Below are 26,239 nucleotides of genomic sequence, written 5' to 3'. Positions count from 1 at the left end.
GAGAAAAACAACCATGAACTCCTGAGCCTTCACTGAGCCTTCACTATCCAACCTTTTTTTTTTTTTTTTAACCCCCCTTTAACTATGGCCAAGGCCCCCGCGCCTCGGCCCTGACCTGCCAGGAGTAATCAGATTGCCCAAAACTCTTTTATGGCGAGAAAAGTCAATACCCAGAGACTTCATCCTTTAAAACAATAAAAAAGGGAGAGGAGCCAAATTTCTATTCGTTAAGCCCCTTACCTCTTTCTCAGCCCGTGCGCTCCTTGGTCCCGGGGGCCTCCTGGGCTCGGAGGTGAAGCTCCTCGCAGCAACCTTTCCCCCCCGCCGCTCCTCCTGCGGTCTGAGCTGTCCCTGCCTTGCGACTCCTGCAGCAGCCGCCGGGAGAAACTGCGTCACTGCCCTCTGCCGTGGGACCAGGTCTCCTGGGGATCGGAACGGTCGCCCCTCCGCGCAAGGGGTTTGAGACTGATGCGCCCCTCTGTCCCCAAATCCAGACACGCTTGGAACTGCGCGGAACGTCCCCAAGTCCTATGCAGGGTTCCCTCGCTCCCGGGCCAGCGCAGCCGTCCCCGACGGCATACGCGCTCCGCAGCGCTCCGTGGGGGATCACGTCTCGACGGGGCGCGGAGCCAAAGTCCCAGCTCTGGCTGAGCTACTGCCTCCCCGCTGCGGGCAGGAGGACCGGGAGGTCGCCTGGCCGGAAGGCGGCGGGCCGTAGTAGCCGCAGAGACTCCGCGCGCCCCCAGCCGCCGCCGCCACCCGCCCGCCCAGCTGCAGGCGGGCGCGGCAGGGGTGGAATCAGGAAGCCTGGCGGGGCCTGGCTCGGAGCCCCTGGGCCCCCTGAGGCGGGAACCTGGAGGAGGGATTCGAAAGGAGGCTTTCAAATCCTCCCAGGCGTCCGGAAGCGGCAATAAAGGGGGCGAAGGGAGGTCGCAGTTCCGCGGGTGCCCCCTCGGACGCCGCAACGCCAAGGGCTGGTAGACTCACGGCCTCTGCCGTCTTCCGGAGGAGAGGATGGGCTGGGGGGCTCCGTCCAGCCCCGGGCGGCGCGGGGAGCGGCTGTGAACGCTGACCCAGCGCCTCGCCCCAAGCGGGATCTCGGCGCGCCAAGACCTGCAGAGGCTGGGGCGGGGCGGGGCGGGGCGCCCTTTCCCAGGGAGCCTCATGCGGCGGTTCTGCTCCGGGGGCGAGTGGGTCCTAGGCTCGGCTACTCCGCGCGCGAAAACATTAGCTTCCCTCCGGCCTCTGGCGCCTGCACCACTTGCCCCCATTTCCCGGCCCTGGATTTCCCCTCCTGGATGAGCCCTTCCTCCCCACAATGAACAAACGATCTAGCGGTACCCCGCCAGGTCCACCTCTAGCCTCCCGAACCGACTAATTAATTGGAGAGCCTTAAGGAGACCGAGGAGTCATAAATGGGCAGTTTGGAACGAGGGGGCGCTGACGAAGTCATTAACCTCCCGGTAGAGAAGCGGAAAGGAGACGCGCCTGGCTGCCTCCGCGGCCCCTGTGGACCCTTCTCCGCACGCGGGTTTTGCCTGCCCCACCTGCCCCCGCGCTCCGGCTCCCAGCTCCCCTCTGACGGTTTCGGTTCCCTCTTTGTCATTCTCTCTGGTTGCTTTCAAGGGCCCCGTTCTTTGTGTCTGCTTCTGTCTACCTGTTCAGCTATCTCTCGCTCCCCTTTCAGCGCCCAACCCGAGGCCAAGAGAACTTTAAGGTCATGAAGAGCGGCCTGGCTGGCGGTCTAGGCTCCCCGGGGTCACAGACAGGGCCCCTCAGCCTTGGCTGGGACTGGGGGAGCTAGAGATCCGGGGAGGTATCCACAGCACGTCCCCCCCAGGAGCAAGGGCCTTCCCGAGGGGAAAACGGATGCTGAAACTTTCAGCTTCTTTTCGGTATGGACCAACTCGGATCAAGGCCACAAATGGCTGGAGAAGATCCAAGCCCCAGTCGAGAAAAGCTCCATAGCATTTAGAATAGAGACCCAGAGACTCTGCTCACTCCTCCTCTGTGGGGGGCAAGGGCGCAAGGAGGTCAGGTCGGGCTTGTGGGCCATCTGTCTCAGTCCTAGGGTCCTCAGCACCTGTCAGCAGGTGCCCGTTGTTCGTTGTTCCCGGGCAGGCCAGGTAACACTATACTCCTGACCTTGTGATACACTTACAATTGTTCATCCTCTCTTTTAATTTTTCCCATCAGGTACCCAAATCTATTTCACTGTCTCCCTCTGCATCTCATTTGAGGTATTTGTATGTATATGGTGGATGAAAGGTTCTTAACATTTTTGGGTTCACACAATGATGCTTTAAAATCTGATGAAAACTTTTGGTTCCTTCCTGGGGCAGGGGGAGGGGGGAGTACTTATATAGTGCCCACCAAATCCCACAATTTCAGAGGATCAGTATCCTTGGACCTCAGGTTAAGAACTCCTATTTGGATTGATCAAAGAAGTAGGTTTCTGGAAAATGCTGAGACCAAATATGGTTAGTTAATATAGGTCTTTGCTTTTATTTTCTCCCATAGCTGATATCTTGGTGTTTACCAGGTAGACCTTCATCGTTAAAAACATATATGTAGCAATGTTCCTCTCCCAGCCACTACCCTAGGGTCTAGGTTCCCAGTGGTGGTGGTGGGGGGTGTCATTCTTTCTTTTCTTTCCCTGACGGGGGATCCAGAAAGTGGGAAGAGCTTTGCTGGGGGAAACTGACCATGGAGTGGTCCAGGGTGGGACCAGATGCTGGAAGGAAGTGAGACTTGGGCAGCCACCCAGGAAATTAAAAAAAAAAAAAAAAGTACTGAAACTCCTGGGAAGGGAAGGCTATCTGGTGACAGTCCCCCACATGATGCTGTTTGTGAGCCAAACAAATAGGGATCAGGCAGGGAAATGTTCTTTTGTGTCCCTTGTTAATCTACTTAACAATCTAATTCCATTTCCTCAGAGACCCCAGCTACTCATGGAGCTGAGAGCTTAGCGGTGGGGGTACTGAACTCGGGGTTAAGAGGGGGCAAACTTGCTCCCGAACATTTCTGTAAGTTTCTTAGTAGGAGCCAAACATATCAGGTAGCCCCTGACAAGACTGGGAGACTTTCTCATCTCACCCAGCACATGTGTTGTTGTGGTTTTTTTAAACTCTTTGTCCACAGCCTAGTATCAGCTTTCTGGCCTCCTCCCCACTCCTGTGACTTGACCAAGATCACCCGGAAAAAAAGTCAGATTTCATTGGGGTCTGGGAAGTGAACAGACTTCCTTCTTCTAGGACTATGTTCAGTCAGATTAAGGGACCAGCTAATTATCTGGCTTACTGCAACCCTCCCAACACACACACACACACACCCAACCCCTCCTGCTTGGTCCTCAGTCATTTACACATTTCAAGCAAATGTGACTTGGGGAAAGAAAGACCCCAACCCATTGCTAGTTGCCTCTCTCTGGGCTGATACAAACACCACCTACCACAGTTGTAGGCTCTAACGGGAAGCCAAGGGCTGGCTAATAGTATTCAAACCCCTGCCTGCAAATAAAAAGAAAAAATAAACAATTTTCTGCTTGGGACAACTTAAACTGAAGAATTCAGGCTGTGAACACCTGACCTAAATACTTCTAATCAGAGCAGAAGAAATATATGCCCATTTGTTCCCTACTTTACTAATTAAAAAAAAAAAAAAAAGCTAATTGGTGTTCTTGGGACTTCCGACTGAGGGTCAGGAGCCTCTAGCCATCTCTCCACCCTTTCTCAATTCCCTGTGTCCCCCACCCCCTCCCAGAAGGCCATCTCCACCATGGAGTTGGCCTCTTTCAGACAGACAATGGGAGGGGGCTGCCCTCACACCATCTGGCCCCTCCTCTGCACCAGAACTTTGGCCCTGGAAAGGCAGTGCTGTCATTGGCCAGAAGTTCTTGCCCAGCAGGGTCTTCCCCCTTCCCGGATCCCTGGACTAGTTTCTGGGGGCAGAGACCTCTTACTGGCTGCAAGTCAGCACTGCTAACTGGTGGAGTGCAGCTCCTGCTGGAGCCCTAGAGCTTAGCCCAGTGCCGGGCACAGAGTAGGCACTCAGATGTTTCTGGAATGTGAAATAAGAGTTCCCACCAGGCAAAGGTCTAATGATTTGTTTGGGGAGTCTCTGAGGCTGATGCATGGAGAACTTGAGGGCCTCCTGACGCCCAGGAGATAAGCAAGCCCTCGTTTTATTCCGAATTATTTCTCAGATGTTCTGCTTTAATTCCAGCTTTCTGGGCACCCTATTTCTTTTGTATCCATTCTCTAAGGCAGGATCCTGCTCACTCCAGCAAAGGGGAAAGGCTCATTGAGAAGCTGCATGAGAATATGCCACCACTCCCCAGACTTTCCCCCACCAGATCCAGATATTTCAGGCTAAAGGGAGTTTGAACCTGAAATGAGCCAGATAATTGCCCCAATTCTCTGTTTCTTATTGAAGAGGTAGTTACAGGCCAAGGGGTTCAAGGGGCCTCACTTTTATGGACATTGCTCTAAGTCAAAAGAATACATTATACATATACAGGCTGAGAACGTACCCTCCAACCTAGACTAGGTCTCTGAGAACAAAGCAGGCTTCCTCCTCCCCCCCTTTCCCTCCTCTCCCTCCCCCCTTCCTTGTTATTAATAGTTATTATTTACTAAATGCTCCCTGTTCACCGGGCATTGCGCTAAATCCTAGACACATTGTACATTAATTAATCCTTACAACAACCCTAAGAGTTAAGACGCCGAGATTTTGCAGCTGCAAAAACCGAGTTACTTTTCCCAGCATAAAGCCTGTGTGTGCGTGTGCGAGTGTGTGTGCTAATGTTGATGGGATAACCGCAGATCTGAACGTTCGAGTGGTATGACTCCGATGGAAATGAAGAAAATTGACAATGAGAAGATCTTAAAGTTTTTGAAATATGGAATGTCTTAATAGAAAGCGGATAGTTTCTCCTGCCCTAAAGTGAACAAAGAAGTGATGCAATTAACTGGCTAATTCCCAGCCCCAAATGCTTTCCCTTGAAATGGGCAGATAATGAGGCCGACAGTATGTTCGCAGTTGAATTCGCCTGATGTTGCTCCATTTCTCCCCCTAACTTTGACGAATCGATTGGGCCATCACACTGAGACGCACAGACGCCTCCCCGACGCTCACATACTCGCGCGCGCCCGCGCGCGCACACACACACACAAGACTGCTGACACACGCAGACCCGAATTTATCCTGCCTCTAGAGCCTTTTACGATTCAGCCTCGGGAATGAAAATAGGGTTTGGCGCGGAGTAATGTGCCCGAGGCCGGCTAGGGCGCAGCTGCTCCAGATGTGCTCTCGGTAATTAGGCGTCCACGAGAGCCCCTGCCCCGCGGGAAAGGCGCGTCTCGAGGGGCAGTGGACGTGGACCAGCGCTGCGCCCCTAGCCTTTCGCGCGGTGGGCGTGTGCCCTTTGCTGCCCCGCCCCCCCCACCGGCCGCCCCCACAGCCCCTCTTCTTCCCTTCCCTTCTCGCAGGGGACCTGTCTCCTAAGAGTAACTTTGGAGAGATGTCTCCAAGAAGGCCCCGCAGTATAAAATGGCGTCTCTGCCTTGTCAGAAGAAGAGGGACCCCGGTTTCTCCTACACCGTGCTCCTCAGGTTTGGGGCATCTCTGAGCTTAGACTCAGGGATGAGATCCCGAACTAGGCTTCTTTTTCCCATCTGCAATATGGCTTCCTTTTCCTGTAATTCGACAGGCCATTTGAACCAAGGAGAGTGACCCAACTGTCTGCGCTAAAGGCCTTTCTCCTTTGGGTTTAGGGGGCAGTCGTGTATCCGACACCTTCTCTTAGTCATCAGGGCCTCTGACAAAGTGTTCAAACCTCACAATATCCCAGTCCAGTAGGGTCGTTTTTCATCCGTGCCTTTGAGGGTCTAAGGCATTTGCCCTCCATGCCTCCATCGGGCACGTCTAGGGAGGTTATAAACATGGAGGGGCCCAGATCCTGGAAGGGAGGGGGCCACACTTGTCGGCTCCCAATCCTAGCTGAGATGCTTTTATATCCGCGTCCACTTCCCTTATGTGCTCCCCCAAATCTTAAATCCAGAACCCCCCAAACTTCCAAAATAGACAACACCCTAAGGCTGCTTTTCTGGGAAGGGGTTTTGCTTCGGAGAATGACGTTTTTGCTGGGGTCGTCATCACGTAAGAACATTCCATTTGGAGTACAGCGCATGTCTGTCCTCTAGCCCTACCTCACCATTTTAATAGTTGCTGTGATCTTGGGCTAACCACTTCTTCAGCCCCCAGCGTCTCCGTTTGCAAGTTGGGGGGAGGGGTTAAGGATTCTGGCGCTGCCCTTGAGCAGGCTCCTGGGGAGATCAAAGGAGATTGGGCTGTGGAAGGCTCCCTAGAGTCGGGAATGAGTGTAGGGGGTGGGGAGCGGATGGAGCCGCGATTAGCTGCCGATTCCTTTCCCAGCCCTCACTGGTTTCACCGTTTCTCTTACTTGGCAGAGGGCGCCAAATGCGACGCGCCTGCGGCCAGCTCCAAGCCAAGCCCAGTGCGTCTGCAGGAACCGGCCCCTTCGCCGCGGGACCCAGAGCAGCGCGAGGACGCAACGCCAGGGCGCCGCCTAGAGGACGGCCGCGGCCTCAGCCTCACCCGCCAGCCGCCGCAGACCTGCTTCCCCAGTGGGAGCCAGAAATCAGGAGACAAAATAATCCAGGCAGGGTCTCAGGGATGCGGCTTCTGGTACCTCTGACTACTCCGAAACCCACCCCTCCAACGTGATGAACCGTAGGAAGAGAGACGGAAGAAGAAGGCCCGGAAATACTTATTCTCCTTGTGACTCTAAATGGAAGAGGGTCTGGATTTCAGTTTCTTTGAGGATCCCGAGTTCTGCGTCTGTGTCTATACCTGCTTCCTCTCACCATCCAATGCCCAGTCCCTTCCAATCAAGCTAGACCTCTAGCTTTATCTTCGAGGGGGCCCAAGAGTAGGGAAAAGTTGCCCCTAAGTCATACAGCGTGTTCGTCTACATTTTCAGTTTTCTGAATAATTTGGAGATCGAGGAGCTTTGGGGAGAGTATTCAGAAAACACCTGAGGGTGAAAAGCAACAGTGCCTACATGGCCTTTACTCACTGTGTGACCATCAGCTCAGGAGTCTGAATGGCATCTGGGAGCGTACCTCTTGCACTAGTGGCCCTGTTGGTGGGTGAAGTTTGTGTTGGATATGGAAAGTTGACTCCTTTGGGGCTGGGCAGCCATGGAATGAGAAGGCAGGCCGGCATCTATGGGAAGGCATTTGAGGTCTCCGTTCAGCCCCATATAGAGAGTTTTATTTTTTTAAACCACAATCCATGGCCTGGGTTCTGGGAATGGGGGTAGGGGGTGGCTACAAAGCCCTTGAAAAGTGTATGCAAAATCTGTGTGTGCACAGATCCATCTGTGGCCTCTTCAGATCTCCCAGCGTCTAAGACTCTAAAATGGTTTAATCCCCTTTCCTCGGTCTAGGGAGTAATAGGACCCAGGTCAGCAATGGGCAGGGAACTAGCACACGGGCCTGCCCCCACTGCAGGCTTCTAGAGTGGGGCAGGTTGTGGGTAATAAACAGTCTGGAGGGGTGTGGAAACTGCTAGCCCCTCAGTCCAGCCCTCCACCCACCACTAACAGCTCCCAGAGGCAAATCCTCATAGGAGGGGTGACTGCCAGTAGCTGCCATTACAGTATTTTTAATAAAAATCTAGCATGAAAAAGAGTGAAATGAGGGAGTTCCGGCACATAATAAGGAGGGAGCTGGAGATGCCTCTTCATGCAAATCCTGGAATATGAATATAGGGATGGAAGCAAGCTGCTTCCGGACCTCCAGCTGTTAATAAGCTCCCCCCTTCCTCCTTCTGGGTGCAAGGAAGGAGCCAGAGGGCACTGCTCCCATCGGCCCTGGCTGTGGCAGAGTGAGACTGCTTTTCAAAAAAATCTGTGAACCACAGACCGTAGTATTTTCCCCGCCCATTCCATTTTTTTATAACTTTATTTTAAAATTTGTCTTTCTTTTTAAAAAAGTTACCCTTTGCCCAATGTGGGGCTCAAACTCACCACCCTGAGCTCAAGAGCGACAGGCTGTATGGACTGAGCCAACCAGGTACCCCCATTTAAAAAATCACTTTAAAAAAGAGGTCCCCAGCATTGCCCTGGGGACTTTCCTTGAAAGAAGGTTGGGCGGGCCTGGAACTGGCGGGTGACACAGGGCCGCACCTGTGTGTGTCTGTGAGAAGGAGGGGTGGTCAGTGTGCCCGACCCCCACCTGGGCCCCCGCAGCTGGGGCTCAGTGGGGCGCCCCAACTCTGGCTGAACTGTTCATCTTAACCCTCCAGCGCCTCTTGGACCTGAATCCTTGGTAATTTTTGTTTGGTGAATAACTGTGAGGCACGATCAAAATTCCTTTGCTCTCCCGCCCAGAAGTGCACCTAACTGCCCCCCCCCCCAGCAGACAAAGTGAGCAGGAAATCAACACACTTCACTCTCTGTTGCGAAAAAGGGATTTTCCTTGGTGTTGATTCACAACGGCCTGATGGCGATTCCAAATCCGGATTCCACAAAGTTTGGTAAAACAAAAACAAAAAACCAAAACAACTACAGAGACAGACCCACAGCAACAACAACAAACGGTCCGGGGCAGAAGAGAACTTTGGAGAGGGCAGTGGAGGTGCAGGTGGTGGTTGTTTCTGTTTGACTTGGAGGCTTTGAAGGAGCCGGACAGCAGCCGGTGGCAGAGCCCGGCAGAAGCCAATCTGGACGCTTCTCAGCGCTGGCCGTCACCTCCACTCCGGCCCGGGACCGGCCTCTCGGTTTCTCCCCTGGGAGCCCTTGCCCGGCTCAGCCCCTTCAGGCCTTCTGAGCCTTTTTCCCCTTCAAGCAAGTACCTGGCTATACCGGGGTGGGGCCCGGCCAAGGTCGGGCGGCTAGAGAGGAAAAAAGAAAAAACAGGGGGAAAAAAAAAAGGAAGAAGAAGAAAAGAAAAAAAAAAAAAAAAAACCCCGCTTTCAGCGGAAAGATGCGAAACCCGAGGCCACAGGGCGTGGTGGGCAGAGCCCCGGCCGCAGCGAGGAAGGACGGGGCGTCTAACTCCGCCGCAGCGAAGAGCCCGGGGGAGCCGAGCGGAGGCCGCGCGCGGGGCTCGGTGCTCGGTGGGCCCGGGCGGTGGCTTCCAGTCCTGGCCGCCGCGCGGGCGACTCGTGCGACAGAAGAGGCCCTGGCGGCGGGCGCGGCCGAGGCAAAGTCCCGGGGGCCGGCAGCCGAGGCTGCTTCTCTCCACGCGGACGCAGTCCGCTCTCGGGCGAAAGAAAAGGGGCCGAGGCGGCTGCTTCTGCGGCTCGTAAATTTGTTTCCCCTTCCTTTTAACCCGCCCCCGGCCGTCTTTCTTTTCAGGACGTGAGGGGATGTAAACCATTTGAAGTTCATCAACACGGTGAAGTTTTATTGTATTTCCGGTCCCCAAGATTTATACCCGGGAGGGGGAGCGGGCGGCCAGGCAGACTCCCTCGCTCCCTCGGACTTCCCCGCCGGACACGTGGCCACTCGGACCCTCGCCTCCGGGGCCGGGGCGGGAGGGAGCCGGGTCCCGGACGGGGACAGGCCGCTGGCTCCGCACCTTCCGCACCTTCCGACGGCCGCTCCCGCCCGGCACCGCCGCAGCCGCCGCCGCCACCCAGGTGAGTCCGCCTCCGCCGCCTGGGCTGTGGGGCGTGTGCGTGAGCACCTGCGACGCTGTGGGTGTCTGGAGGGGGAGAGGTGGCTGGAGGGGGACATCGGTGGGGGCGGGGAGCGAAGGGCCCAGGCTGAATGAAGGCCAGGAAAGGAAGATACAAACTTGTTCTCTGCGTCCCAGTCGGAGTCCTCAGCCTCTCAGGTTCGTTTATGAATTCGGAATGGACAGTCTTACCTGGGGCAGCTCAGCCTCTGCGGAGCCAGGGGGCACCCCCAGGATGTTTCTGGCAGGGTGACTTCGCAGCGACTCTTCAGGTCAACCCGCTTCCTGTGCCAGTCATACTCTTCTGTTGGCTCCCTAGTGTTCCTGGTACTTTCTCACACTCTGCTTTTCCGTCTATGTCTCCTGCAGCCACTTTCTCAGCACTCCCCTCCACTGTCTCGACTGCAGGCTCAAAGCAGGGCTTTGGCCTCTCAGAGCTGCCCTGAGTGACCCTGGAATACAGGCACTAGCCCGCCGGCGAGTGTAGACGCCCCTTGATAACAATTCCAAGGTGAGAAATCTTATCTGTGGAGACCTGTAGCTGCAGAGAGGGAGGCGGAGAGGCGGTGACCGGGCAGGTGTATCAGTGAGGCCTTGCCCAGGTCTGGCGCTGGGCCCAGGGTCCCCATCCACCAGGGCTCCTGGAAGAGAGAAAAGTCCCTGGGATCTGAGCTGCCAGGCCCAGCTCCGGAATGGTTTTTCCTGGAGTTCTGCCTCCAGCTCTTTGGACATGTTGTTTACTAGAACCGGGTTCTGCTGGGGAAGTCGTGGAGGAAAACGGAGTTAGCTGGCCAGCTGCTTGGGCACACAAAATGGCTGTGGGGGGGCTGCCTCAGGGAGCCCTTGACCTGGAGCGTGAACTGGAACTGCTGAGTGAATTAGGTAGTTTCATGTTGTTGGGCCTGGATTTCTGAACACAACGACATTAAACCACCCGACTCACGGCAGTTACTGCTCCTCGCTTAGCTGGAGGAGTGGGGAGCTGGGTAGGGAAGCAGCCTTAGGGCTGACGTGTCACCCTTGCAAAATGGTGACGAGGTTTGAGGTCCCGCACCCAGAAGCAGTGAGGGTGTTCCCCAGAGGAGAGATCTGGGAAGTTTCTAGGGTGTCTTTCCACTTCCGTATGTTTTAAGTGTGCCTTGGGAAGGAAAGGGGCGGGGGAGCATTCCACATGCCAGAGGCACCTTGCTGGGCTGTTCCCCAGAGCCAAAGGATGGTAGTTTGGGGTTTCAAACTTTCTGCCTTGGGATCTTGGGCTCCTTTCTACATTTAGAGTCTCCAGAGTAAGTCTCCCCAACTTGACAAATGCTTGATTTCAGGAGAAACGGGGTGGGGGGTGGCAGCCTTTGAGGTCTTTGTGACCCTTGGAGGGGGGACAGGACTCGACTTCAACAGGAAACTTGCGGTCCTTGGAAAGGGCTCAGTATGTCCCATTCTGAAAGGAAAATATCAGGATCCCATGTAGCCTCACCCTGTGGGCCTCCAGGGTCTTTCCTAGGGCCCCCTAGTGGGGCAAAGATGAGTCAGAAAAAGCCTTACCTTTCCCAATCCCTCAGCTCCTTCCCCACAAAGTGGCCAAGGCTTCCCCATAGACCCTGGGGCTGGGCTGCAGGTTTACCTAGGTCCAAAGGGCCACCCACTGGCTGAGGGGCCTGGCTTGCGGGCTAAAGGGGAGCCCAGGTTGTTGGGCTTCATTCCAGACTGATGGACTGATGGGAGATGGAACAGGAGGGCGGGGCAGGGGCACAGCTCTGATACCCTCTTTGACCCCAACCCATTCCAGGCTGCTGGCTCTCTGCCCAGGAAAGGAAAAACTGGAAGTACTGGCGGAAGGAGGGGGACGGTCCAAGCATAAGCTAACTTTTGTTCCCAAACTTTTCCCCCCTGCTTGAGGCAGAGGAAATGTATGTAGAAAGGGGCTGGGAAAGAGGCCCAACCGGATGGGGCTCCGGCGCCAAACTGACATGAAGGGGGGCGGGGGTTGTCTCTGAACAAGGGGCATCTGCTGGGAGTGGAAGGGTCCTTGGGAGACCCACCCCCAGCCCTGGAAGAAATGTAGCCTACAATCCACTGTCAGCAGGCAAAGGCCAACAATGCTGTTCCTTGACATTTTCTTGTCCTCCATCCTGGGTGAAAGTGGTCTCGAGTGTCATACTCCCTTACCTTACTTCTCTCTGGGCCTCTCACAAACCTGCACAGCCACCCGGGGCCTGGAGCCTGTCTTCCATCCCTGGCGTCTCTTGGCCAACCCCTCCCAGGAACAGTGCTGTAAAAAGAAAAAAGGGGGATGTTAGAGAGAAAAGAGGAAATAAAGTCTTTGGAAAGCAGAGAGTTTTACAACAGCCACAGGTTTTATGGAAGCAATTCCGTAATAACCTTCTACCTGCTCAGCTCCTTTCCGCCCCGCTGCCGCCCGCCCCGTTTGGCCTCCTGGATGCCCCCTCCCAAAGAGCCAGCCACCCCCACCGCCTTCCCTGTCCCTGATGGCTGAGAGTTGGTAAGAAGATTCCCGAGGTCGGTTTGGGCTGCTGACCTCTCCGTTCCTCCTTTTACCACTGACATCCTGGTAGGGTGGGGGAGATCTGGCAGGAGATTTCGTTTACTTTACAATTAAAACCCCCGAGTGGAGGGTTTGGAAGCACTGAGATTTGAACCCATGGGTGTAGATTCGATGTGATCCATTTTAGAGGCTGTTTTGGATAAAGGCTGAAGGTTCTGGGGACCTTGTTTTCTTCCCCCCACCCACTCCTGAGGAAGCATCCCTGAACCTCTTTCTTCACCAGAGTGGGTCTGGACTCTGGTTCTGAGTCAGAAGAAATATCTCCGGGTAGTTGGGGACATAGGCGTGGGGACATTTCTGATTTCGTTGGAGACAGCAGAGCTTTGTATGGCCCCCACAGACACCTGAGGGCTTTCACAGTCCACTCATCTTTGCCCACTGGCCAGATTCACACTTGTGAGGGACACACTTGTGCACAAGTAAGGGTACCTTGGTTCATATGGCCATCACTGTCATGAAATAAGCGTCCCACGATATACGCTGTCCCTGCAGTTTTGGGTGAGATCCTCAGTAAAGGATGTCATGGTCAGGCCAAAAAGTCACAAAATTTCATGCCCTCTCCTGGGCCAATTCGAGGTATTTCCTTTACCTTCCAGAGATATATTTTAGGAGAAAGTTGTAAAGGAATTCAGATTTAAGTCACATGTGCTTGTTTGCAGATACAACATACATTTTGCTTGAATATCAAATCAACAGATTTTCAAGCAAAGCTTCCTAATCAACTAATGTTTTATAGCCAAAATTCAAGTACACACATACTCAAGTTTTTGTCTTTTCCGTAGGTGTGTGATTGTTATAAAAAACATATGTACCAGCTTTTGGGTAATAGATCTTCTTATATGAACAGAATTGTAAACCCACATTATTCACACAGTTTATACACGCGTTCACATATGCACCCCTGGATCGTCTATATGAACGCCCAAGCACGTCCAGTATTATAGCTGGCATATTTATTGATTACATGGTCTATACACAGCATAGAGCACAGTGCATTTGCACACCGGGTCCTCATAAATAAATATCGATTTGAAATATACCTACAGGATACACACATCTATTCAAATACAACATGCATAAATTTCAGCTTAGCTTATCCATTAAAAGCAAACTTTCCCCCTTTCCCCATTTATTGTCTTTCTTTTTGTTTTTCCTTCTCTTTCTTATCCTTCCCTCTGTCTAGATTTTCTCCTTTTCTATTGATAAGATTCTTTCCAAAAGCCGCCCCTATAGCACAGGCACTCACCGGCTGGGCTGGTCCTGGCCAGGGTCGGCCTCTGCTCTCCCCACCTCGGGCTTCCTCCTCGCTCTTGGCTGCTCTGGGCCCCAGTGTGGCCAAGGGTCGCAGCTCTTCCCTGCCTTCCCTTCTCCGAGCCACCAGTTCCTGGCCCTAGCTGTGTTCAGGCGCGCGGCTCCTGTGCTGGGAATGACTAGAGGCTTCCAGGGAAGGCAAGAGTTTCCTTCTTTCTCTTTAGGATCGGGGTGGGAAGTGGGGAGCAGTTTGCTCTCTGGACAAAGTGAACCCCTACTCAAGCAACCTCTCCATTCAGCATCTTTAGAAGCTGGACTCCAGGGGCTGCAATCCTGTTTGCCTCCCTCCTCCACGGTGGGTACCATTGTTTGGGAGAGGAAACGAGGTTTTGAGAGCATCCACAGACCCTCACAACACCCAAACAGGGGGCTCCCTCCCAGCTGACCCTTTAACCCTTTCCCTGAGCTGGAATGGAGCTCCAATTTGGGACAGCAGTATTTTCTAGAAAGCCTGGCTAGGGTGGGGGTATTGCCTGATGGTCTGCATCCCCACCTGGAGGGAAGAGAGCTGGGTGGGGTGCGGGGGCCCAGGGCATGTGTGTTTGCTCACTGTCTTCCCTCCAGAGTTCCCGCTCCTGAGAGGACTGAGACCTCAAAACCTGTCATTTCGAGAAATTGTCCCCACCCTCCAGTTTTATGAGCGAAGCCCAAGCTCTGGTCTCAGAAAAGAGGCCTGGGTCTCCTCCTTTCCCAGCACCTGGGAGCCACCAGGGTTTAGGAGCAACTCCCCACACAGACAGCCACTCACAAACTTAGCCCACCCCCCATCCTATCCCCGTCTGCTAGGACTCTCCACACTTGTAGGGCACAAGTCATGAGCCCAAATGATCTTTCTCTAACTTCTTCCCTAAACTCAGTGTCCCTCTCAGCATCTCTCTTATTGCAAAAGAGGCAGCATCCAGGTCTGGGCCAGGAATGGGAACCAGAAGGGCTGCAGTCAGAGTCCAGCACCTGCACAGCCTGGGTCTTAAGAACAGCCCAGTGCTGTGACTTTTCTATAAATAAAAAAGGCCCTGCGCACAGTCCACATGGCCTTTTGGGCCCTAATTTATATACTACAGAAAGTCATATACTCAGCCTGCCATGCTTCATAACACCATTATTTATGGCAGGAGAGGTTTTTTGTTTTTTTTTTTCTTTGAAGAATATATTTATTACAGGTAAAGCCAACAGCAGACTCCATACGTCTGGCAAATGGAGAACAGGTGCTTTACCCTAACTGTGATTCATACGCTCTGCGCTCAGCTTTCTCGCTGTTGAGTCCAGGGAGCTCCCTCGACTTTCCTAAGCGTCCAACCGCTACTTAGAAGAATTTGCATCAGATTTTTGTTTCCCCACTTGGGTCCCATGGAAAAAGCAGATCTTCACGCTGTTTGGTTCCGGATCTGCTGGGCTGTCGCCCTCGGAGAGCTGGGGCGGAAAAGGAGGGGGCCGGCTGGGCGCTGGCATTGATCTTTAAAAAATCATTTTGAAATCGCCATAATGTGAAGAAATATGGCGCTTCACCCTCGTATTTCACACGTAATGACACGAGATGGCTTCATTTGGAAAAGAAAAGCGTGTGGGAGTGTGTCTGTATGTGTGCGTGCACGGAGGTGATCCCGCAGCCTTCTGCAGGGCAGAAGGGTACGTGGCCAAAAAGATAAAACCTCAAATTAGAATGGCCTCGCTTTTGTTAAAAGGACACGGCTGGGGACAGCCTATCGGTTGAGGGCCCAGGGCCCGACAATGCTGAGAAAACCCGCCCCAGCCTGCTCCTAGACCCAACCGGAGGAGAATCGGTCTGTCCAGGGGCTGTGCCCCCCTGTGTGCCTACACCACAAGACACGACTATACCCAGGGCAGAAGCTGGAGGAGCAGCAGCGGCTGGGAGATGAGCCAGGAAGCCAGCCGGTGGCCCCAGGGGAGTCCCAGCGCAGGGCCGCATAGTAGATACCAATATCTGAAAGCTATCTGAAAGCTCCAGCCCGAGTTCACAGGAGGGAAAACGGCGGGCGGTCCGGAGACTGACCTGCAGGCTCTCCGCCTACACGGGGACCCAGTTCGGTATTTGGAAATCTATCAGGACACCAATGCCCGGGAAAGGAGCCATCCAAAGAGGCGATGGTCCCCTTCTTCCCTGGGTGTAAGGGGAGACAACCATCATACCCCTTCCCATTCCTCTGCTATGCTGACACCTTAGGGAAGTTCCCTTAACCTTTTCTCACATTCAGCTTCCCCAATGGGCAATTTTGAGGGCCTGGGTGGTTATCAGGGAAGGAAAGGCATCATGGCTATGTCTCCACCCCAGGGACCCCATACTTCCATACTTCGCTTGCTCAGAGCAGGGCCAGAGAGAGGCCCTAAAAATTTAAAGGAGCTTTGGCTAGTTGTATTAAACTCTTTGAGAGGCTCAACTTTCCAGAGCCTTCCAGAATACCTTTACCTCATGTAGGTTCTGATTTTAAGATTTTAGGACCAGATCATTGGACACTCATCCCCTTTTATTCCCCTATCTCCTCTCTCAGCTACGGAGGGGGGTCGGGAGAAGCTCCCAGGCCTGTAAACCTCCCAACATAGTCACAGAGAACCCTCCAAAGCAGATAACGCCCTATAAACCCCCCAACTTCTCTCCCATCCGCTTTACTTCATCTCCAGTGGATTGCCGCTGCACTGCTGTTTAATAAACATCTTGTGTCAAGGGGACAGAGGAGAGGAAACGAGGCCTGCGGGGTGGAATGGCTGCGCATTTGGGGGGTGGGAACAGGACCACCTCCTCTTTAATTATGCTGTGGGCCTCTGGGTCTGCGCCCCAGGCTGGCTCTCTCCCTCCCTCTGCCCGGCTCTCCCTCTCTTCCTCCCGGACCCGCCTGGGGAGAGGGCTCCACAGCCTGCATCCCTCCCGAGGCAGCCCGCTGCTTTCCCTCCGCCTCTCCTCCGCCCCCGCCGCCCCATGTCGAGAACAACCCCCCTTCCTGCAAAAGGGAGGGGGGGTGGCGAGCGGGCGGGCGGCCGGCAGCTCTGGCTGAGGTTACGTGGCCGCCGGAGCCCTGACGTGATAGCACATTGCATCAGCATAAAACAATCCATCCTCGATATGGAATGCGGTGCGGACGGATGACAGCGAGAGCGCAGCCCCCTCGCCCGATTGATTTATGTCGGAGCTGACGCTTTATCAGGCAGTCGGAAAAACTTTGACCAATCATTTTGCAAGGAGCGCTGAGCCGGGCTGCTCCACTGTACTTTGTTGGCTGAGAAGTTGAGCAGGGGGTGGGGGTGGGAGGGTGGGGGGCTGGGGGGGTCGCGTCCGAAAGCCCTCACACCGGTCTGGGTGCCACCTCTCCCTGCTTGGGCGCCGCCGCGCGAGCGCTTCCCTTCCCCCTGCGAGCGCCCGGATAATGTCTGAGAATGTCCATTTCTGGGACGCTTAGCAGCTATTATGTCGACTCGATCATAAGTCACGAGAGTGAGGACGCGCCTCCGGCCAAGTTTCCTTCCGGCCAGTACGCGAGCCCCCGGCAGCCGGGCCACGCGGAGCACCTGGAGTTCCCCTCCTGCAGCTTCCAGCCCAAAGCGCCGGTGTTCGGCGCCTCCTGGGCGCCGCTGAGCCCGCACGCGTCCGGAAGCCTGCCGTCCGTCTACCACCCCTACCTGCAGCCCCAGGGCGTCCCGCCGGCCGAGAGCAGGTACCTCCGCACCTGGCTGGAGCCCGCGCCGCGCGGCGAAGCTGCTCCGGGGCAGGGCCAGGCGGCGGTGAAGGCGGAGCCGCTGCTGGGCGCGCCTGGGGAGCTGCTCAAACAGGGCACGCCCGAGTACAGTTTGGAAACTTCGGCGGGCAGGGAGGCCGTCCTGTCTAATCAAAGACCCGGCTACGGGGACAATAAAATTTGCGAAGGAAGCGAGGACAAAGAGAGGCCGGATCAAAGTAAGTTATAAAAAGTGAGGAAATACCAGGCCGAAGGCCAGGCGAGGGGGAGGGGAGGGGAGAGGCAATAAACTGCGGACAATGTGAAGGGAGACCGCGGCGGTGGCCGGAGAGCGAGCGGGGGAGGAGGGGAGAGGGAGGCAGGAGGCCAGCGAGCGGGGTGCCCCCCGAAGGGGAGACTGAGGCCGCTGGAGGAGCGCCGCCCCCAAGGCTCCTCGTCCTGGAGGGAACCGGGACGCGGGCACCACCTCGCTGCCCTCTCGGCCTCCCTTCCCCCACTCCCCCGGGGCTCGGGCTCGGAGCCTGGGAAGAGGCTGACGACCGCCGGCCGGGAGAGGGGCTGGCGGGGCTGGGGACCGGGCGGCCGCCAGCGAGGCCGAGAGCCCGCGCGGGCGAGGGCGGGAGCGCACGGGGCTGCCCGGGGCCGCCCGGCTGGCAGAGCTCCCCGCGCCACGCGCAGACCGTAAAAGCCGGCCAAGGGGAAGTGGGAGGGGGCTCATTAGGATTTTATTTGCGATGCAACAGCTTGGCGGAGGATTGTTCCTAGCAGATCTCGCGCAAGAGCCGCTCAGGGTCCGCAGCCGGCGCCGGGAGGGGCGGGGAAGCCCAGGACCCGGTGGCTGAGCCCCCTCCCCGGATGCGCCGGCCCCTCCCCGGGAGCCTTCCCTCCGGCCGCCCCCTCCCCTCCTTGGCATCCTCGCCCGGGTTGCAGCTTCCTTTTCTGCAGTCCCCGCTGCGCTCCGCGGGGCTCCCTAGTCCCAGCCAGAGCTGTCCGCCTCTCGGGGAGTCCGGGAATCGCTTCTGAACTTCGGGGCAGACAGCCAGAGTGAAGAAGGAGAGATCCCGAAGGGACCCTGGGAAGAGGAAGGGTGGGGGGGGGGCGGGAAGAGGCTTGCGGAAAGGCGGAGAACTTTACCCTCCGATGGTAGTTACTCCCCATATCCCACTCTTTCTGAAGCACCCCGCCAGGAACCCAAGTCTGGCTAATTTCCAGGAGGTGCTGCTGGCGGGATGTGGGGTGGGGTGGGGGAGTCTCGTATTTTTCGTTTGTGAGGTTGAGAAAGGCAAATTGGTTGGGGGCTCTCAGCTCCAAACATGACCCCCAGGCTGGCCAGAACAAGCCTCACCCCTTACTCTTTTGGGGGAGCGAGGGTCAGATTTTTTTTCGTCTCTCCTTGCCTGCCAGATTTCCCATCAACATAGTGGCCCACAGGCCCTTGGGAAGTCCTCATCTGCTGGAGGATAGAGAGCTGACCCCACTACCCTGAGACCCCTGCAGGGTGCTACTTCTCCTGCCTGCCCTAGTTCAGAACCGGGATAACGTTTGGGCAACACGGGCTCTTCCAAAACCTCCCGGCTCACACCCAAACAGACCCCCCACCCCAAACCCCCAAACTCTGCCTGGAAAGCCCATTACTGAAAGGCAGCGGTTTGGCTAGGATCAATTATTAACAGTTTTTTTCCTCTTTCATATTTAATGCGGCTGCGGGTCCCCATCCCAGGCAATCACATTAAGGAAATAGCACTGCAAATTGGTAAGACACGGTACTTAGTGTAGGAGGAACCGGATTATTTTTTAAAAATATATTCAGTGCTTTTCATTTGGGGAGAAGAATCTAGCAAAGGGTGGCTGTTATTTTTAATTGGCTCTGCTTTATTTGGCAACTTTTCTGAGTTCGGGAGGGTAGGGAGAGAGCCGGTAAGAAGGAGACAAGCCTGTATATATTTTAGTTTTCTCTCCTCTCTACCCCTTCCACTCAATTACCCCTTTCTCTGCTCCTCCTCACCACATGGAGCTGGTTGGAGTTAGGTGTGCTGTGAAGGGTTGTTACCCCCCATCATCCACGGTTCCCCACCTTGGGAGTGGAGCAATCTTGCTTCCCAAATTCCCTGAACTTGCTTTAACCAAACTGCGAGCTGAGCAGGAGCGGAAAAGGAGAGACTATTGCAACCATAAGTTATCTGTGAGCCCCTGGCGCTCCCTTGTCCACAGGCTGGAGTTGATAAATGGTTGCAATTGGGTTGCATGTGAATTGGAGTGTGCTGGGTGTTTGCGTCTCTAAGTGCAGACCCATGTTTGCGGGTGTGTTGGGGGGGAGGAGGATAAGATATCTACAGACACACATGCCTGCTGCCATGTGGCCAAGAGATCCAAGCTTGTGATTAAGGCAGGGTGTCCTCAGACTGGACTGGAGAGCCAGGAGGTGTCTCGCCTGTGGCTGAACAGAAGCCGTGGTGCTCCCTCAGCTCAGCCCTATGCTAATCTCCCCAGATCCAAGGCCAGGACCCTTCAGGTCAACCGCCTCTGGTTAGTCTGGCGATTGCTGGGGCGGGGGTGGGGGGGTGGGGGGTGGAGGTGGGGTGAGCTTTAGCCACGGGGGGGGGGGGGTGGTTGCTTTGACCTGAGTCCTGACCAGTGGGGACCCAAGTGGAGAAAGAGATTGAGAGGAGGCCTGAGGCAGGCGCAGGTTTGGAAATGCCGAGAAGCCTGGTACATGTTTGGCTCCACTCTGCCCCAGTAACTCTCACCTGAAAGTGTCACTAGCAGCTCCTGGCCCATCCCTGGGGCCCTTTCTGGGTACTCGAAGGCCCAGGTCCCCTCTCTGCAATGCAAGATGGGGAGTGGAAGCCAGGGGGACGTCCTCTTGGAAGGAGAACATGGGGCCTTTCATCCCCCCTTCCTTTCTTTGATTCTATCGCTGCTTCTCTTTCAGCCAACCCCTCCGCCAACTGGCTGCACGCTCGCTCTTCCCGGAAAAAGCGCTGTCCCTACACGAAATACCAGACGTTGGAGCTAGAGAAGGAGTTTCTGTTCAATATGTACCTCACCAGGGACCGTAGGCACGAAGTGGCCAGACTCCTCAATCTGAGTGAGAGACAAGTCAAAATCTGGTTTCAGAACCGGCGGATGAAAATGAAGAAAATGAATAAGGAACAGGGCAAAGAGTGAAGATTCCCCCCCACCCCAGCCCTCCCCGCCTTCCCCATCTCACGCATATTTATAAGTGATGGCTGCCTGGCCAGTGCTGTCTGGGATGTATTCAAGTGAATGGGGAAGGGAGTCTTTCTCCTCCAAGTCCTTTTCTGCATCTAGAGCATCTCCCTTTGCCCTTACCTGTCCTTCTCTTCTCCCTGAGCCTCAGAAGGAAGTTTTGTTGATTTAGAAGGTAGACATGTAGTTGGCTTCTAACAAGGTGATGGGCCACAAGGAAAGAGAGACCCTAGTCGAGACCCTAGCAATCCCCTTAATTTTTCTGGGAAGCCCCAGCCCCTCACTTCCAGCCTACCTATCTCCACCCCTTACCCACTCCCACCCCAAAGTCACCCAGGGACACTCCAACTGCATACAGCCCAACAGAAGCCCACATACATAAATCCTGGAGCCCAGAGTAGTAATAGGCAAAGCTCACAGCCAACACTCAAATGAAGTGACACCCCAAAGGCAGACCATCGCACCCTAAATCTGGCAGAACAGCCCTGAGACCACCAGCAAGCCCAGATTTTACCCTTGACACAAGTATACATCAAGAAGATGTCTAGAGACATTCCTGAATGAGGCTCACAAAATCATCTCTATGGAGTCCCCAGCTATACCCACTCTGGACCCAAGGCCAGATGGGGGTAAACTCAGCCCCCAAGCTGGTGGGCTAGAAGGGGCAAGGAAAGGAGCTGTAGTCTTAGGAAGGTATCCTAGGACTTAGGAAGGTGTTACACACACACATGCACACGCATACACACACATTCTGCTGCAGGAAACGTTTAATTCTGCATGTTGTTTTCCTCTCCTTCCAACAAAAGGAGGTCAAATCGTGGGTCGTAAGCCTTGACAATGTCGTCTGTTCTTCTGTGCCCTGCTTGACAGAGACTGTAACTTCTCTTGCTCTCAACCAGCCCTGCATCCTTCCACATCCTCCCCAGCTCTGAAATCAACTCTGTTCGGCTAAATCCACCTTGCACCAGCGAGTCAAGCCGCCCCTTGTAGAACCCCCCCCACCCACCCATCCACCTTCTATCCCCTGCGAGCTCAACCCACTAGAGGCAGGAAAGCCAGGTCAGGAGAGTCCTACCGAGAATTTATTGTGAATCGATTCCGAGCTCCCTTCCGGGATAACTTGTGGAGAACAGGGAGGAGCAAAGGCTCCAGCGCCGGGGAGCCTGGCGCGTTCCTCCCCATCCTTCCCACGTTTCAACCCAAGCAGAGGAGCCCCAGGCTTGGCGGCTGCCCGCCCCAGCACAGAAGGGAGACCTGCCCCAGGCGCTGGGCTGTGCTTTCTGCGACTGGGGCCTGGATGGCGGTCTGCTCGGCTGCTGCGAGCGCTTCTGGAACAGTCCCGCGTGCAAAGGAAAGAGGCAAAATTGCACCTAAGCATCAGGGGCTGAAGCTTACTCTCTGCTTCCCTCCTTCCCTCTGCTTCCTCATCTGTCTAGTCTCCTTCAATTCCATGAACTCTTCTTGCTCCTGCTTCTCCCGACCCTGCAAGGGGACATTTCCAGTAGAACTTCTTTGCTTTGTCGGTGGCTGTTGTGAAATTGTGCTGTGTTTTGTGATTTCTTTGGGGGTGATCGTCTCGTCTGTTTTCAGTTGTCGCTTATATGGGAGGGTTGAGGGTGGGAAAGGGGAGGGCAAGGGGCCTAGAGCTCTGATTGTTTGTTTTGGAAGAAAAAAAAAACAAGAAAAAGAACAAAAAAATATATCACTCTAGAAAATAAATCTCTCCTTGTGTCTCATTCTGTGTTGGCTCTCCTCACCTGGCCAGAGGTAGAGGTCCTAGTTCCAAGAGGGCAGCTTGGAAAAAACAGAGAGTCGGTGCCCAAGAGGTGTCTCCTTAGGCCTTGCTGAGCAACTTTCCTGGCGGAGCTGAGAACTGGTCGGTACCCAGGGTCCCAAGACCTCTGCTCAAAGTGAGCAAGAGCCTTCCAACAGGAGAGCTGGGAGACAGGAAGGGGATGAGAGGGAAGATGAGTGATTTGGAGAGGGGTCTGGGTCTGCGGGAGTGGGGGGGGGGCACGAGATAATCCTCCAAAGTGGCACTGCAGACCTCCCTACCAACTCCAGAGCCAGGGGAAAGGCAAGGCCTGCCTTGTTACTCCTGGAAGCGGCTCCTCTCTCAGCTGGCCAAGAACATCACCTTGGTTTGGCCACTTAAAAATAGCATGCAAGGGGAAAGGCACTACCTTCCTTCAGTCATTCCCTGCAGCCGTGCTGCAGGGTGTAGAGAGAGGCCTTAGGAAGGCCATGCTGTCCTTCCTTCCACTCAAAAGGACAGAACCTCTGAGGGTTCTGACCCCCACCCGGAATCTGAGGATCGGATCTGAGCCACAGGGTAGTCGTCTTGGTGTGAGGCGGGTCTTTTGGTAAAGGGAGAGGCCTGGGCAGGCAGTTCCCATAGACAGGCAGGGAGAGGAGATTGGGAGTGGAACAGAAGTGTCTCACCAGGGGGAAAAAAATCGCTCCCCAGTCGGACCCCCAAATTAAATTCGATTTCCAGAGGCACTTTTCTGTCCCTATCAGACCGAGGTGTCCCCACCAGCGCCTCTTAGGAAGACCGCTGCTGCCCGCGGCCTGGCGGGTCCCGGCTGGCCGGGCGCTGGGATTGGGCTTCTGCCCGGCTCGGCTGCCGGGAGCCTCCCGCCAGGCCCACCCCAGCGGCGCGGCAGCCCCGCCGAGCCCCCCAAGGGGTCGGAGGAGAGGTGGGGACAAAGCGTGTCCAGAGTGAGAGGCGCCTGGAAGTGAAAAGGCCAGGCCGACCCCTCTCCAGCGAAGGAAAGCTAGAATCGGACAGATAGCCAAAGGCGGGAGCAGGGGCGACGCTCCTGGGTACGGCCCTGGGTACGGTCCCCGGAACCGCCTCCTCCAGAAAGGGTTCCATTCGGGTCATAAAATGAATCTGGCTTTAGAGCTTGTGTAGACTAGGCTCCCTCCCCATCCTGGGCTCCCGGGAGCCCGCCGGCGCGGAGGGTGAGCCGAGCAGGCAAGCTTCCGCCGAGAGGAGCGGCCAAGGCGCGGCTGGAACCGGACGGAGAGCGGCGGGGCAGGGGGCGAGGCCTCCCGGGGAAGCCTCCGGCGGCGGCGTCTGGGTCCCGAGCCGGGGGGTGGCTTCTTTAAAGACAAACAAAGGCGAAGATGCGGAGGCTGGGAAGCCGGAGATGGGGAAATCTGCTGTCATAAAAGAGAGCGAGAGATTCAGAGAGGGAGACCGCGAGAGTGCGAGACGGAGAAGCCGGGAGAGGAATTCAGTGCCGTGCGCGCAGCCATAAAAGAATATGACCGCTATAAAACTTTATAGCGTATAAATTTCTGAAGGTTAAGAAACTAAACAGCAGCAAAGCAAACAGCGAGGGGAAACTTTCCGGAGCTGAGCGAGCCGCAGCTGGGCCTGGGCTCTGGGGCTGGCGGGAGAATGGGTGGGCCGGGCTCCTGGGTGGGGATGGGGTGGGGGGTCCCCACACTCACCCGCCCCGGGGTCTGCGGGGCTTGGGGTTTCTGAGGACGGGGGTGGGGGTGGGGGAACCAGGGGGCAAAGAGGGGAAGAGGGACGGGGAGGGAAGAACACTTTGTTGTCACACAAGCTTCAGAGAACGCAGTTGGGACTTTTGTCTTTGTTCCTCGCACCCACTCCAGAATCATAAACGAGAAGCCCCCTGCGCACACGCACACACACTCACACTCACACACACACACACACGGGTCCTGCGAGGCCAGACGTCTGGGCGCGGGCAGCCTCTTGATCCTTTTACAGCCCCCTCCCACCCTCCCAGGCCTCCTCTGCCCCCCACAAAAAGCCCAATTGTTTCTTCTCAGAATTTGAAACAATCGTGTTGGGTTTGAAAAGTGCTCGGCTGCCCCCCTTTTACGGGCCATAAACGGTGCACTGCCTGGCGGGGTCCGCCAGAAATTAGGGGGTTGGGGTGGGGGTGCAGGACGGGGGGCGTCGGGGGTCAGTACCAGAAGAAAAAATCTTATGGTTTCTTTTTTCGCTTTCCTACCCCTTCGCCTTTTTTTTTTTTTTAGCTTATCTGCACAATTTCATGAGCCATTTCCTGATTTCCGATGGCTTTTCTCTCGCCTGCTCTCGTTTCCCTCCCCTTTTCTGCTAATAATGAAAGTTTCTCCCGCTTGTCGCCTCGGTGGCTGGCTCTTCGGAAAAACCCGCCGAGCCTGTGGCGGCGGCGGCGGCGGCGGCGCCTGTTCTCAGGAGGACCGCTAGATGGCACCCTTGCTCCACGCGAAAATCCCCGGTGCGGCGGCTGCGGACTCGCGGCTGCACATCGCACCTTGGCCGGCCCTGAATCTGTGAACTGAGCGCTACCAAAAGTCATGAATAATTTGCGCTTAATAAAAATATAGGGTTCATTATAGCCGTTTCCCCCATTTTATAGATTTCAGATATAGCCTATTGTTTCCCCCCACCCCTTCAAATGGTCAATTTTCTGAATTTCCCCCAGGAGGAGGTCTCTGTGCTTCTCACCCAGTTTCTGTGGTCGGTAGGGCAACAAATGCATGAGAACGGGGAGGAATAATAATAATAGGAATAGGGAAATGGGCAAAATAAAAGAGGAGAATTGGTTCGGAAAAATGAGATTTTCCGGTAGGGGGCTGGAGGACTGTCTGCGGATACGGGTGAGCAGGTCAGGTGAAAGGGGCGAGCGGGCAGAAGAAGGTCGGATGGAGAGCAAGCTGCCCCGAAACGGGATCAGCAGCCGAGGGAACCGGGTGAGCCAGCCCAGGGTGTAGGGGTACAACATGGGGGGCTGGCATGGATCCCCGGCTTTGGTGCGGATTCGGAAGTGCCCAAAGCCGGCGGGGCGGATCAGCACGGACTGAGGCTTCACAGCCTTTGTACGCGGCCGGGGCTGGGCGCGCGCCGGGTGACCTAGGCGCGGGGCAGGGGCTCCCCAGAACGGCAGGCGTGGGGAGGCCTCGTGCGTTTTCTCGGTTGTTCTGCGCGCCCCAAGTTGGGCGGCCAAAAAACTGTGCGTTTTCCGGATGGATGTGAGGGTAGGCACGGCGGCAGGAAGCAGGGGCTCGGTTCCCCGGCGTTCCGTGGTTCCCAGGTGAGAGCTCGGGCTCGGTGCGCGGCGGCCCCGGCAAACCTAGGGGACAAGGGTCCTTTCGCAATTTAGCACCTGGAGGCCTGGGCTCGGGCAATTTTCCTTCTGAGACCCGCGCGCTGTATGCCCACAACTCTTTTAATTCCAAATCTTCCATTTCTTCCCGGCCCAGCCTGATCCGTGCCCCCCATCAGGACAAACCTGCCTGCGAAACACACACACCGCCCCCCTCCTTAAAATTAGCCCCGCCGCGGTCTCTCTTCTCTTCCCCCAGGACCTGGTGCAAAGAGGCAAGCGGAGTTTCTCAAGTTGAGTTTCTCTAATAAATCTGCGCTCCGTTGGGTGTTTATAAATTATCTCCTCGCTCTTTCTTGTTTTTTCTTATAATAGAAACATTTTCCTTCCATCAGGAATTTCTGGCACGGTGTAGGGATGATTTAGAACAAGCCATTGAATTTCTACCTCACCGGTGAGTCCTCAAATCATGACCATAAAATCCCCCGCACTTGATAAAAATGTTCTCTTCGGCAACAACTTAACTGTGCCTTCCGCTGCCTCCACCGCCCCCTCAGCCTCGCACTGAAAATCCAAGACCCTGGTTCTCTTCCCTCCTCTTCTCCATTCCCTTCCTCCCTTTCAGCCTCTCTCCCATTCTCCCGATTCACTTTTGAAGGATCCCGTGGCTCTACTGGGAATTTCCTCTTG

General features: G+C 55.5%; 2 protein-coding genes and 1 long non-coding RNA gene across 3 annotated transcripts in view; 1 reads left to right on the top strand and 2 right to left on the bottom strand.

Moving 5' to 3' along the window:
- The window catches only part of LOC101684655 (calcium-binding protein P-like), a 53,455-nt gene extending 50,901 nt beyond the window's left edge, over nt 1-2,554 (bottom strand). Inside the window, exons 1-3 of the mRNA XM_045070292.1 lie at nt 2,540-2,554; nt 683-853; nt 241-528 (exon numbers count right to left, since the gene is read on the bottom strand). Of these exons, the coding sequence (XP_044926227.1) occupies nt 241-528; nt 683-853; nt 2,540-2,554 (474 nt within the window). The remainder of the gene's footprint in view (nt 1-240; nt 529-682; nt 854-2,539) is intronic.
- Nucleotides 2,555-8,484: 5,930 nt separating this feature from the next.
- LOC123389178 lies at nt 8,485-11,978 on the bottom strand. The gene is made up of 2 exons (XR_006603747.1): nt 11,871-11,978; nt 8,485-10,348 (listed from the first exon to the last, which is right to left on the bottom strand). It is a non-coding gene; the product is annotated as an uncharacterized LOC123389178 (long non-coding RNA).
- Nucleotides 11,979-16,828: 4,850 nt separating this feature from the next.
- HOXB9 (homeobox B9) lies at nt 16,829-22,184 on the top strand. Its single transcript, XM_004764752.3, has 2 exons — nt 16,829-17,482; nt 20,197-22,184. The coding sequence occupies exons 1-2, from the start codon at nt 16,966-16,968 to the stop codon at nt 20,430-20,432; spliced, it is 753 nt and encodes a 250-aa protein (XP_004764809.1). The 5' UTR covers nt 16,829-16,965; the 3' UTR covers nt 20,433-22,184.
- Nucleotides 22,185-26,239: the final 4,055 nt, after the last annotated feature.

Source organism: Mustela putorius, unplaced genomic scaffold, assembly GCF_011764305.1.
Source record: "Mustela putorius furo isolate JIRA1106 unplaced genomic scaffold, ASM1176430v1.1 tig00003962_pilon_pilon_pilon, whole genome shotgun sequence".
Taxonomy (NCBI): Eukaryota; Metazoa; Chordata; class Mammalia; order Carnivora; family Mustelidae; genus Mustela; species Mustela putorius.
This window is presented reverse-complemented; position numbering and strand designations above follow the sequence as displayed.